Raw genomic sequence first — 14,443 nt, forward strand, 5'->3', positions numbered from 1 at the left:
TGAGTGGGCTGTGATTGAGAGATGCCCCCTGAGTGGGCTGTGATTGAGGGATGCCCCCTGAGTGGGCTGTGATTGAGGGACGGCCCCTGAGTGGGCTGTGATTGAGGGACAGCCCCTGAGTGGGCTGTGATTGAGGGACGCCCCCTGAGTGGGCTGTGATTGAGGGACGCCCCCTGAGTGAGCTGTGATTGAGGGACGCCCCCTGAGCGGGCTGTGATTGAGGGACGGTCCCTGAGTGGGCTGTGATTGAGGGATGCCCCCTGAGTGGGCTGTGATTGAGGGACGGCCCCTGAGTGGGCTGTGATTGAGGGATGCCCCCTGAGTCGTCGTCGTCATCATCATCATCGGCAGACTTGCTTCCACTCCTAAAATTAGTCCTTTGGTGGCTGAACAGTCCAATGCAAGAGCCACAGACCCTGTCACAGGTGGGACAGACAGACGTTGGGGCAAGGGAGGGTGGCACTGGTTTGCCCACACGCTCTTTCAGCTGCCTGCGCTTGATTTCTGCATGCTCGCGCCGTTGAGATTCAAAGAGCTCAGCGCCCTCCCAGATGCACTTTCTCCACTTAGGGCGATCCTGGGCCAGGGACTCCCAGGTGCACTTTATCAGGGAGGCTTTGAGGGTGACCTTGTAGCGTTTCCGCTACCCACCTTTGGCTCATTTGCCGTGAAGGAGCTCCGCATAGAGCACTTGCTTTGGGAGTCTCGTATCTGGCATGCGAACTATGTGGCCTGCCCAGCGAAGCTGATCGAGTGTGGTCAGTGCTTCAATGCTGGGGATGTTAGCCTGGTCGAGGACACTGATGATGGTGCGCCTGTCCTCCCAGGGGATTTGCAGGATCTTGCGGAGACATCATTAGTGATATATCTCCAGCGACTTGTGTGTCTTCGCCCATGTCTCTGATCCATACAGGAGGGCAGGTATTACTACAACCCTGTAGACCGTGAACTTGGTGGTAGGTTTGAGGGCCTGGTCTTCGAACACTCTTTTCCTCTGGCGGTCAAAGGCTGCACCGGCGCACTGGAGGCGATGTTGAATCTCCGCATCAATGTCTGCCTTTGTTGACGAGAGGCTCCCAAGATATGGGAAGTGGTCCACATTGTCGAGGGCCGCACCGTGAATTTTGATGACTGGGGGGCAGTGCTGTGCGGCGAGGACAGGCTGGTGGAGGACCTTTGTCTTACGGATGTTGGGTGTAAGGCCCATGCTTTCACATGCCTCAGTGAATACATCGACTATATCCTGGAGTTCAGCCTCAGGATGTGCGCAAACGCAGGCATCGTCCGCGTACTGCAGCTCAACAACAGAGGTTGGGGTGATCTTGGACCTGGCCTGGAGGCGGCGTAGGTTAAACAGCTTCCCACTAGTTCCACACCAGCGGGGAGTTTGTTGACCGTGAGGTGGAGCATGGCAGCAAGGAAGATTGAGAAGAGGTTTGGAGTGATGACGCAGCCCTGCTTGACCCTGGTCCGGATGTGGAATGGGTCTGTGATGGATCCGCTGGTAAGGATCATGGCCTGCATGTCGTCGTGGAGCATGCGAAGGATGTTGACAAACTTTTGGGGGCATCCAAAATGGAGGAGGACGCTCTATAAGCCCTCACGGTTGACAGTGTCAAAGGCCTTTGTGAGGTCGAAAAAGGCCGTGTATAAGGGCTGGTGCTGCTCTCTGCTGTTTTCATGGAGTTGTCGTGCTGCAAAGATCATGTCTGTTGTGCCCCGTAGGGGACGCAATCCGTACTGGGATTCCGGAACGAGCTCCTCGGCCACAGGGAGAAGACGGTTGAGGAGAACTCTAGCGACAACCTTTCCAGTGGTTGATAGCAGGGAGATTCCCCTGTAGTTGCCGTAGTCAGATTTGTTCCCCTTTTTAAAAATGGTCACGATCACTGCATCTCAGATCTCCCGGCATGCTCTCTTCCCTCCAAATGAGAGAGAAGAGGTCATGTATCCGCACCAACAGCGCCTCTCCGCCATATTGCAGCGCCTCAGCAGGAATTCCATCCGCACCTGTAGCCTTGTTATTCTTGAGCTGTTTTATGGCTTTGCCTACCTCGTGCAGCGTTGAGGTTTCACTGAGGTGGTGGCGGGTTGCATGCTGCGGGATGGAGTGGAGAACACTCGAGTCAAAGGCAGAGTCTCGATTCAAGAGATCTTCAAAGTGCTCCTTCCATCGGGCCCTGACAGCCTCGGTGTCCTTGATTTGTGTTTCCCCATTCTTGGCCAGGAGTGGGGTTGGGGCTTGGGAGTTTGGACCGTAGGTGGTCTTAACTGCAGTGAAGAATCCTCACGTGTTGTGGCTGTCGGCTAGTTGTTGTATCATCTGCGCTTTCTCCATCCACCAACTGTTCTTTAGGTCCCGGGTTTTTTGTTGGACCTCAGCCTTGAGCCGTCTGTAATGTTGCTTTGCTGCTCCCGAGTTGGGTTGTTGCTTGAGGCTCAGAAATGCTCTGCGCTTACGATCTATTAGTTCCTGGATCTCCTGATCATTTTCATCAAACAAGTCCTGGTGTTTTCTGGTTGAGTAACCAAGCATCTCTTCACAGGCACTGGTTATGGAGGCCTGGAGGGCAGACCAAGCGCTGTAGGCATTAGCATCTTAGGGTCATCAAGGTACGCCAGATTGGCTGTGAGGCATTAGCTGTATAGGGCTCTCTTAGCTGGGTCTTTAAGTGCCCCAGTACTAACTTTTTTGCGGCACTGCTTCTGTTGTCCCCTCTGCTTTGTGGCTATGTTAATGTCGATGATGGATCGGATTAGGCGATGGTCCGTCCAGCAGTCGTCAGCTCCTGTCATGGCGCAGGTGATGCGCACATCTTTGCGATCCCTGGATCGGACGATGACATAGTCAAGCAGATGCTAGTGTTTGGAGCGAGGGTGTTGCCACGATGCCTTGTAGTTGTCCCTCTGGCGGAACAGGGTGTTGGTGATGAGGAGTTCATGTTCTCGACATTTTGTAAGGAGTAGGGTGCCGTTGGAGTTGGATTTTCCTACCCCCCTCTTTGCCAATCACGCCTCCCCAGAGGGCTGTGTCTTTGCCGACCCTGGCATTAAAGTCACCGAGGAGAATCAATTTGTCGCCCGTGGGGACGCGGGACAGGGATGTCTTGAGGTTGGAATAAGAGCCCTCTTTAGCCTCATCTGTTGCATCGAGTGTGATTGAGGGATGGCCCCTGAGCGGGCTGTGATTGAGAGACGCCCCCTGAGCCAGCTGTGATTGAGGGATGGCCCCTGGGCGTGTTGTGATTGAGAGATTGTCCCTGAGTGTGTTGTGATTGAGGGACGGTCCCTGAGTAGGCTGTGATTGAGGGACAGTCCCTGAGTAGGCTATGATTGAGGGACAGTCCCTGAGTGGGCTGTGATTGAGGGATGGTCCCTAAGTGGGCTGATGCTGAGGGGAGGCATCAATTACCCTGTGATAAGAACATAAGAATTTGGAGCAGGAGTAGGCCATTTCGGCCCATCGTGTTCGCACCGGCCGACAAAGAGCCACACGGCCCTTGGTCAGCAGACCTAAAGGTTACATATAAACCTATAAACAATGACGGAAAGGTAAAGAGCACCCAGCCCAACCAGTCCGCCCCACACAAGTAGGAGTAGGCCATGGCTCCAGTTGGGGTGGAGTGTAGAATGTTTCAGTGTAAGGGGTGTCGCAGTCCCACCTGTGACAGGGACTGTGGTTCTCGTATTGGACTGTTCAACCACCTAAAGACTCATTTTAAGAGTGGAAACAAATCTTCCTTGATTCCGAGGGACTGCCTATGATATGATGATGAGAGTTTTTGATAGGATTTGTCATTACAGTCTCATTGGAAAGCTGAAGACCTGTGGTGTTTCTGACAATATCTAACTAACTAGAAATGGAACAACTTCACAGAAGGTACACATTGCATCATATTGGTAAATAGACGTACCTGTGCAGAGGGCCATCAAGGAAGCAGGTTTAGCCCTATTCCATTTCTTGGTTATATTAACAACCAGCTGGATCTCTTGAAACGCTCTTTATGATTTCTTCTATCAAGTGGTTTATGCCCCATCTGAAAGACATTGAAGGCAGATAAATATAGATATAATTGGACTGTGGCAGTCAGGTATTACTTGACCCTCAGTAACCATTGAGAAAGACTGACTGTCGTCCAACCCACATTTGCTCTGTAAAGGTACCAACTTGTGTTCACTTACTAAAATTCAGTTCTTTGGCTTTATAGTAACTGTTCCAAGGCACACGATGGCTGTCAAAAAATAATATGCTTGAATAACCTGAAATTTCAGTATTCTACAAAATGTAGAGTAGCTCTATTTGCCAGGCTACAACAGCAGCTAGAACTTATATAAGTGCTTCATTTTGGAATGGGGAGTTAGAGGATGGCTGAAGACATGTTGAAGAGACAGACTTTGAGAATGCTTTCGAAGGTGGAGAGAGAGATGTAGCGAGGCTAGATGGGTCATAAACTATGAGTTCTTAGGTAACAGTATAACAGGGAGCAGAAGAACACATGAAATAGGAGCAGGAGTCGGCCATTTGGCCCCTCGAGCCTATTGAGCATATGGCTGATCTGATCTTGGTCTCAACTCCACTTCCCTGCCCGCTCCCCATAAACCTTGATTCCCTTATCATTCAAAAATCTGTCTAGCTCCACCTTAAATATATTCAATGACTCAGCCTCCACAGCTCTCTGGGGTAGAGAATTCCAAAGATTCACGACCCTCTGAGAGAAGAAATTCCTCCTCATTTCCGTTTTAAATGGGCGACCCCTTATTCTGAAACTATGCCCCCTAGTTCTAGATTTCCCCCACGAGGGGAAACATCCTCTCTACATTTACCCTGTCAAGCCCCCTCAGAATCTTATACTTTTCAATAAGATCACCTCTCATTCTTCTAAACTCCACTGAGTATAGATCCAACCTGCTCAACCTTTCTTCATAAGACAACCCCTTCATCTCAGGAATGATCTTTGTGAACCTTCTCTGAACTGCCTCCAATGCAAGTATATCCCTCCTTAAATAAGGAGACCAAAACTGTATGCAGTACTCCAGATGTGGCCTCACCAATACCCTGTACAGTTGTAGCAGGACTTCTCTGCTTTTGTACTCCATCCACCTTGCAATAAAGGCCAACATTCCATTTGCCTTCCTAATTACAATAAACTCTCGTTTACCCGGATATGAATGTAACGGAAAATCCACCCTAACGACATTTAAAATATTGCGAGATTCGTCAATTTATCTTTCACACACGTGAATATCTCGCTCACTTCAACTATCGCAAACGTGGACAGGTTGCTCAATTACACGTAAATTGACGCAGGCGTGGACTTCTTGCTCAATTTTCAACTGTCGCACACATTGAAAGCAACGCATCAGTCTGTCAAGTGTACTTGTTCAAAACACCCTGAAATCAAACAATTTAAAATGCCTTCTGACAGCACTAAAAGCAAGTGCAGCATTAGGAAACGAAAAGTATTGAACATTCAGCAGAAATTAGAAATTATAAAGAAGTCTGAAGCTGGCAGAAGTGTGCGCACTTTGATGGACGACTATGAAGTTGGATCATCAACGTTTCACCGCTGCTTCTGAATCACCGCGATGAGGAGAAACTTCTTCACCCAGAGAGTGGTGAACCTGTGGAATTCTCTACCACAGGAAGTTGTTGAGGCCAATTCACTAAATATATTCAAAAAGGAGTTAGATGAAGTCCTTACTACTAGGGGGAATCAAGGGGTATGGCGAGAAAGCAGGAATGGGGTACTGAAGTTGCATGTTCAGCCATGAACTCATTGAATGGCGGTGCAGGCTAGAAGGGCCGAATGGCCTACTCCTGCACCTATTTTCTATGTTTCTGTCAAGGCAATGTCCCGCAAGAATTTGCAAAAGCCGAAGCTTGACAAACTAGACCAAGTGCTTTATGAATGGTTTTCTTTGAAACGGTCTGATGAGGGCCAATGATTACAGCAAAGGCCAAGGACATCAAGATGAAAATGAATTTAACTGAAGAGTGCATTTTTTCAGAAGGCTGGCTCGCACGTTTTAAGCATCGTCACGGCATTCGCCTGCTGGATGTGATGGGCGAAAAACAAATCAGCAGACAATGAGGCTGCACAGAATTATTCAAAAACATTTGCTGAAATGGTGCAGGAAAAGAAATTGACCGCAGATCAAATATACAACGCTGATGAGACTGGCTTACTATGGAAGTGTTTGCCAAATGCTACGTTGGCTGCAGCAGGGGGGAAGGAAGCAGTAGGCTTTAAAATGAATAAGGAGAGGTTAACAATCTTGAATTGTGCCAATGCCTCTGGAGAACATAGACTTCCACTTTTAGTGATTGACAAATCAAGGAAACCACGTGCTTTAAACGGAATTGCTCATTTACCAGTTAGCTATTAAGCTCAGAAAAATGCGTGGATGGACAAGGGCATATTCATGAAATGGTTTTCAACAGAATTCGTCCCCCAAGTTCGAGAAAACATGAAGAAAATAGGCAAATCTAATGAGTGCTGCTTTTGGACAATTGCAGAGCACACCCGCATGAGTCAAAATTAGTGTCTAGTTGTGGTAACACCTTTGCATGCTATCTGCCCCGCAATGTGACCTCGCTCATTCAACCTATGGATCAGGGTGTTATACAAAACTTCAAGTGCCACTATAGGAATAACTTCATATGCAAATTAATTAATAGCGATCAATCAATCTCTGATTTCCAGAGCGCATACAATATTAAAGATGCCATCTATGCATGCTCACTAGCATGGAGAGAAGTAAAAAACGCGATATTGAAGAGGTGTTGGCGCAAGTTGTGGCCCAGTGTCATATTTGAAGATAGTGCTTCTGATGACGAAGAATTCAAAGGTTTTCATGTACGGGCTAATAAAAAACAGGCTGTAAAAGAAATCGTGGAGATTGTCAGCAGTGCACACGAAACCGACGCACTTAAATCCTTAACAGAAGATGACATTGTGAAGTGGATAGATGTTGACATAGAAACAGATGTAACACAAACTTATACTGACGAGGAACTTATCGGCATAGTCACCAATAAAGACAAATCTGACGAAGAGCTGAGCGATTCAGACAATGAAATTGAAGGAGAAAAAAAGACTTGGACACGCGCTGAAGAAGCAATTAAATATGTTGTTTTTTTTTGAGGAGCATTCTCATTTTACTTCTCAGGAGATTCTGCAAACTCATCATCCACAACATTTTAATTAAGAAGAAAATGAATTCATTTAAACAAGCAGATATAAGATCGCTATTTTAAAAATCAATCTCCAATGTCAACGCAGAAAAAGGAGCATCTGCAGAAGAAGAAACATTGGCAGAAGTAGCAAATTTAACAGAATAAAATAACATGATCTAAATATTTTGTTTCATTTATTAGACATTTATTTTTAATTTTGAAAAGTTTTTAATTTCTGAATAGCACATTGGAAAGAGCGGATCAAGATCTATATGATACGATATATAAAATATTTCATGGGTGGCTCTATCACCTTCAAATATTAACTTTAAAATGTAAACTCGCCCTACCGGAAAATTCATTTGCCCGGAATTGCCGAATCCCCAAACAATCCGGGTAACAAGAGTTTACTGTACTTGCTGTACCTGCATGCTAACTTTTTGTGGTTCATGTACCTCAGTATTTTGTAATCTCTCCCCATTTAAATCATTTACTTTTTGTATTATTTATAAGCAGCACTTGAACCTTCAAATTAATTGGGTAAAATAAGATCTGTACAAATAAAAAAAGCTGTAAATGTTGCACGTTGCTGAATGTCTTTCAGTAGCTGAAAAATATCATATTGTAGTAAGTAGCTGAGGTTTGGATATTAAGCCTCGGAAACTGAGCAGGAGGGTTAGTTAAATCTAAGTACATTTTGTAAAAGGATGGTTTTGGGGCCCCATTGTGAAGCCGTCATTTGAAGGGCAGGGCTGCTGTTCTAGCAGCTCATCTGATTTGAAGTTTTTCAAGGGCTCATTAACCAGCTTCAGAGGGAAACCGCAGATCACACAGAACAGAGGTAGTTCAAAAGTAGAAGCTGTATTTAAGTCGGACTTGTGCAAAGAAAGATGCTGTGCTTGGCTGGTTATTTTAAGTATCGGGTCCCACTGCAATATCATTGTGCTGGTTAATAGGATTGCAGCTGTTGAATGATTTATGATAGTTACTAGATAGGTATCACTTGGCTAAAATAAATCATGCATTGTATATTTAGGGGTTTGGATTTTTACCCTTGACATTTAAGTGGTTCATTTCATATCGCAAATGGAGTATGAGAATTATCACATTTCAATCTTATTTCGTAGAATGATACAGCACTGAAGGAGGCTATTTGGCCCATCGTGCCTGTATCGGCTCTTTGAAAGAGCTGTCTGATTAGTCCCACTCCCCTGCTGTTTCCCCACAGCCCTGCAAATGTATCCTTTTTAATTATTTATCCAATTCCCTTTTAAAAGTCACTATTGAATCTGCTTCCACCGCCCTTTTAGGCAGCGTGTTCCAGATCATCATAATTTGCTGCATAAAAAAAACTCCTCATCTTACCTCTGGTTCTTTTGCCAGTTACCTTAAATCTGTGTCCTCTGGTTACTGACCCTCCTGCCAGTGGAAACCGTTTCTTTGCTTTTTTTAATGCCACTTTCCATCCGAATAAGGTTGGAATACATGTCCCCTGATTAATGTAAATGATAAAAGTTGTACTACAGTAGTGAGTAGTTGCAGAACTTATTGAAGTGGCTGTGGATCAATGCTGAAAGTAGAGGCAGTGACCTAACATGAACATACATAAGAACATAAGAATTAGGAACAGGAGTAGGCCATCTAGCCCCTCGAGCCTGCTCCGCCATTCAACAAGATCATGGCTGATCTGGCCGTGGACTCAGCTCCACTTACCCGCCCGCTCCCCGTAACCCTTAATTCCCTTATTGGTTAAAAATCTATCTATCTGTGATTTGAATACATTCAATGAGCTAGCCTCAACTGCTTCCTTGGGCAGAGAATTCCACAGATTCACAACCCTCTGGGAGAAGAAATTCCTTCTCAACTCAGTTTTAAATTGGCTCCCCCGTATTTTGAGGCTTTGCCCCCTCGTTCTAGTCTCCCCGACCAGTGGAAACAACCTCTCTGCCTCGATCTTGTCTATCCCTTTCATTATTTTAAATGTTTCTATAAGATCACCCCTCATTCTTCTGAACTCCAACGAGTAAAGACCCAGTCTGCTCAATCTATCATCATAAGGTAACCCTCACATCTCCGGAATCAGCCTAGTGAATCGTCTCTGTACCACTCCAAAGCTAGTATATCCTTCTTAAGTAAGGTGACCAAAACTGCACGCAGTACTCCAGGTGCGGCCTCACTAATACCCTATACAGTTGCAGCAGGACCTCCCTGCTTTTGTACTCCATCCCTCTCGCAATGAAGGCCAACATTCCATTCGCCTTCCTGATTACCTGCTGCACCTGCAAACTAACTTTTTTTAGGGGATTCATGCACAAGGAAACCAAATTTTTATTTGATTTTACGTTTTAAAGTTTAATTTGTTTTAATTGCCGGTGCTTTTAGTGTCCCCCTCCCCTTTTATAGGGGGCACTGGAAAAAATGTGATTTTAGCGCCCAAAAGAAAAACCAAAAAAAAGAAAAACACAAAAAAAAACACAAAAAAGGAAAAAAAAAGGGCCTTGTAAATGTCTGCTGTGTCATCCAGGGCGGGTGGCACGGTTTAATGTTTTTTGTTTTACAGGTAGACTCTAAAAGAGTTTCATGCACAAGGACCCCCAGGTCCCTCTGCACCGCAGCATGTTGTAACTTCTCCCCATTCAAATAATATTCCCTTTTACTGTTTTTTTTTCCCAAGGTGGATGACCTCACATTTTCCGACATTGTATTCCATCTGCCAAACCTTAGCCCATTCGCTTAACCTATCTAAATCTCTTTGCAGCCTCTCTGTGTCCTCTACACAACTCGCTTTCCCACTAATCTTTGTGTCATCTGCAAATTTTGTTACACTACACTCTGTCCCCTCGTCCAGGTCATCTATGTATATTGTAAACAGTTGTGGTCCCAGCACCGATCCCTGTGGCACACCACTAACCACCGATTTCCAACCCGAAAAGGACTCATTTATCCCGACTCTCTGCTTTCTGTTAGCCAGCCAATTCTCGATTCATGCTAATACATTTCCTCTGACTCCGCGTATCTTTATCTTCTGCAGTAACCTTTTGTGTGGCACCTTATCGAATGCCTTTTGGAAATCTAAATACACCATATCCATCGGTACACCTTTATCCACCATGCTCGTTATATTCTTAAAGAATTCCAGTAAATTAGTTAAACATGATTTCCCCTTCATGAATCCATGTTGCGTCTGCTTGATTGCACTATTCCTATCTAGATGTCCCGCTATTTCTTCCTTAATGATAGCTTCAAGCATTTTCCCCACTACAGATGTTAAACTAACCGGCCTATAGTTACCTGCCTTTTGTCTGCCCCCTTTTTTAAACAGAGGCGTTACATTAGCTGCTTTCCAATCCGATGGTACCTCCCCAGAGTCCAGAGAATTTTGGTAGATTATAACGAATGCATCTGCTATAACTTCCGCCATCTCTTTTAATACCCTGGGATGCATTTCATCCGGACCAGGGGACTTGTCTATCTTGAGTCCCATTAGCCTATCCAGCACTACCCCCCAGTGATAGTGATTATCTCAAGGTCCTCCCTTCCCACATTCCCGTGACCAGCAATTTTTGGCATGGTTTTTGTGTCTTCCACTGTGAAGACCGAAGCAAAATAATTGTTTAAGGTCTCAGCCATTTCCACATTTCCCATTATTAAATCCCCCTTCTCATCTTCTAAGGGACCAACATTTACTTTAGTCACTCTTTTCCTTTTTATATATCGGTAAAAGCTTTTACTATCTGTTTTTATGTTTTGCGCAAGTTTACTTTCGTAATGTATCTTTCCTTTCTTTATTGCTTTCTTATTCATCCTTTGCTGTCGTTTAAAATTTTCCCAATCTTCTACTTTCCCACTAACCTTGGCCACCTTATACGCATTGGTTTTTAATTTGATACTCTCCCTTATTTCCTTGGTTATCCACGGCTGGTTATCCCTTCTCTTACCGCCCTTCTTTTTCACTGGAATATATTTTTGTTGAGCACTATGAAAGAGCTCTTTAAAAGTCCTCCACTGTTCCTCCACTGTGCCACCATTTAGTCTGTGTTTCCAGTCTACTTTAGCCAACTCTGCCCTCATCCCATTGTAGTCCCCTTTGTTTAAGCTCGCTTGAGATACTACTTCCTCACCCTCAATCTGTATTATAAATTCAACCATACTGTGATTACTCATTCCGAGAGGATCTTTTACTCGGAGATCGTTTATTATTTCTGTCTCATTACATAGGACCAGATCTAAGATAGCTTGCTCCCTTGTAGGTTCTGTAACATACTGTTCTAAGAAACAATCCCGTATGCATTCTATGAATTCCTCCTCAAGGCTACCCCGTGCGATTTGATTTGACCAATCGATATGTAGGTTAAAATCCCCCATGATTACTGCCGTTCCTTTTTCACATGCCTCCATTATTCCCTTGATTATTGTCCGCCCCACCGTGAAGTTATTATTTGGGGGCCTATAAACTACGCCCACCAGTGACTTCTTCTCCTTACTATCTCTAATCTCCACCCACAATGATTCAACATTTTGTTCATTAGAGCCAATATCACAATCGCACAACTGCCCTGATATCATCCTTTATTAACAGAGCTACCCCACCTCCTTTCCCTTCTTGTCTATCTTTCCGAATTGTCAGATACCCCTGTATGTTTAATTCCCAGTCTTGGCCCCCCTGCAACCATGTTTCTGTAATGGCCACCAAATCATACCCATTTGTAATGATTTGTGCCGTCAACTCATTTACTTTATTTTGAATGCTGCGTACGTTTAGGTCGAGTGTTTTAATACTAGTTTTTAAACCATGATTTTTAGTTTTGACCCCTCCTGCCGCCCCTTTATATTCATACATATTGTCCCTTCCTGTCACCTTGTGGCTTATACTTACCCCAGTGCTACTCTGCTCTGTTGCCTCCTGCCTTTTGCATTCTTTCTTGGGGTCCTGTTCATCTGAGTTCTCACCCACTCTAACTAGCTCAGAGCCTTCTCCTGGGTTCCGAATGCTCCTCGCATTGAGGCACCGAGGTTTCATGCTTGCCTTTTTATTACACTTTGACCCTTTAGAATTTTGCTGTACAGTGGCCCTTTTTGTTTTTTGCCTTGGGTTTCTCTGCCCTCCACTTTTACTCATCTCCTTTCTGTCTTTTTTGTTTACAAGTAGTTCCCAGGTGACAGCTACTTACAACATATCCTGTGAGAAGACTTGTGTTCCATGGATCCTCTAATACTATCAATATAGCTCCACGTTGGGAGTTTTTTTTGATTTCCCCACATGGATCAGAAGATTATTCAGTAGAGGACTCCCATTGACAACCGCAGAAATTTCAGAATGGTTTTCAGTGCCCATGTAATTGAAGGTTGTTCTCAGGTGTTCCTGTGTGACTCAGTATAGCTCCAGAAGACAATTGGCACTTCAAGATCAATTCTGGCAGACGACAAAAGATTGCTCAGGACAACTCAGTGAATCTGGCCTCTGGTTGTATGATTTCTGAGGTTGATGCTTAGTGAAGGGTTGGGGGAGAAACATCGGAATTCACTGATGGGAGGTGTTCAGTGCCGGATAGTCCAATCTACTAATGGAATTCACTTTTCCTTGTTAGAGGCGGCCATGCCTAGCTCCCTTCTGTGGGCTGTGGATGTACACGGAAGAGTTTATACTCTTTCTACAGCTGGCCAGTACTGGGAGTTGTACAAAGATGGAAGTTTAGAATTTAAGAGACTGACAGCTGTCAAGCAGTGCTGTTGGGGAATTGCGTGCGACCATCAGATCTACGTTCGCGTCCATTCGAACGAGGTTCCAATCCGATACCAAGAAGAGACCTATGAAAATCAGGTATGGAAACTAAAATTAGATCACTTTTGTACACGTGCTTGTGATTTTCTCCTGTCATTTGTTTTCCCTTTATGATTATCCACACGACCTGTCTTCCTGGCTGCTAACAGTGCTGCCTTTCTTTGACCAAGGGCTAACTGTGTGATGGATCTTATTTCTCCCACAACTGCTACCAGTTAAGTTCCATGTTGACTAAGATGAGGCACAATGTCGCACAGAGAAAAGGTGTGCATTTATATCTCATATTTCTGAAACATCACAAAGCACTTTACATACAATTCATTGCTTTGAAGTGCAGTGACCGTTATGTAGGTAAATGAGACTGCCAGTTTGTTCACGCAGCAAGATCTGCTGTTATCTGCCGGCACAGACATGATGGGCCGAATGCCTCCTTCTGTGCCGAAGGAAAGGAAGGAAAATTGGCCAGGACTCTGTTGAATTCTTTCTTTTCCCCCTCTCCCCTGAGAATCTCAACAGAGACAGGTGCAGCGGGTGATATTTGGCAGTGCAGTTGACTGCATGAGTTCTGGGTATTTGGAGTTGATTGCTCCTGTATCAATATAAAAGTAACTCACATTTAAATGCCAATTGAGGCTGAAATTCAATGTTATGCCCCCTGAACAGGAATACATTTCTTATTTGGCTCCCCTTGGCCATGGAAATAGAAATGATCAGACGACAAGGTGAAAGGTCGAGCCCGTGCTAGCCCTCTGCAAAAGCACTTCAGCTAGCCTCACTCCCCCGCCTTTCCCCATAGTCCTGCAAAATGTTTTGCTTCAAGTATTTATTAAACTCCCTTTTGAAAACCATGATTGAGTCTGCATCCACCACCCTTTCAGGCAGTGCATTCAGGATTCTAACCACATGCTGTGTAAAAAAAAATGTTTTCGTCACGTCACCTTTGGTTCTTTTGCCAATCACCATAAATCTGTGTCCTCTGGTTCTCGACCCTTCCCTCAATGGGAACAGTTTCTCTCGATCTACTCCGTCCAGACCCCTCATGATTTTGAACACCTCAATCAAATCTCCTCTCAACCTTCTCTGCTCCAAGGAGAACAACCCCAGCTTCTCCAGTCTATCCCCGTAACTGAAGTCCCTCATCCCTGGAATCATTCTCGTAAATCCTTTCTGCACCCTCTCTAAGGCCTTCACATCCTTCCTAAAGTGCGGTGACCAGAATTGGATACAATACTCCAGTTGAGGCCGAACCAGTGTTTTATAAAGGCTCATCATAACTTCCTTGCTTTTGTACTCTGCTCTATTTATGAAGCCCAGGACCCCTTAAGCTTTTTTACCCGCTTTCTCAACCTGCCCTGCCATCTTCAACGATTTCTACAATTATACCCCTCTGTTCACTTAAAAAAAAAATTATTTCATGGGATGTGGGCGTCGCTCACAAGGCCAGCATTTATTGCACTGTGTTGAAATAATGCACCCCTTTTAGT

The 14,443-nt window shown here is 44.9% G+C and overlaps 1 protein-coding gene across 3 annotated transcripts in view; it reads left to right on the top strand.

Annotated features, from left to right (window-relative positions):
* The window catches only part of tecpr1a (tectonin beta-propeller repeat containing 1a), a 125,500-nt gene that overhangs the window by 905 nt on the left and 110,152 nt on the right, over positions 1–14,443 (top strand). For all 3 annotated transcript variants that reach the window (XR_011596801.1, XM_070900768.1, XM_070900767.1), the window contains exon 2: positions 12,766–12,998. Coding sequence is in view for 2 of the 3 variants with exons in the window: in XM_070900768.1 (XP_070756869.1) it covers positions 12,774–12,998 (225 nt within the window). In the remaining variant the exon portion in view is untranslated. The remainder of the gene's footprint in view (positions 1–12,765; positions 12,999–14,443) is intronic.

The sequence above is a fragment of the Pristiophorus japonicus genome, chromosome 15 (genome assembly GCF_044704955.1).
Source record: "Pristiophorus japonicus isolate sPriJap1 chromosome 15, sPriJap1.hap1, whole genome shotgun sequence".
Classification (NCBI taxonomy): domain Eukaryota; kingdom Metazoa; phylum Chordata; class Chondrichthyes; family Pristiophoridae; genus Pristiophorus; species Pristiophorus japonicus.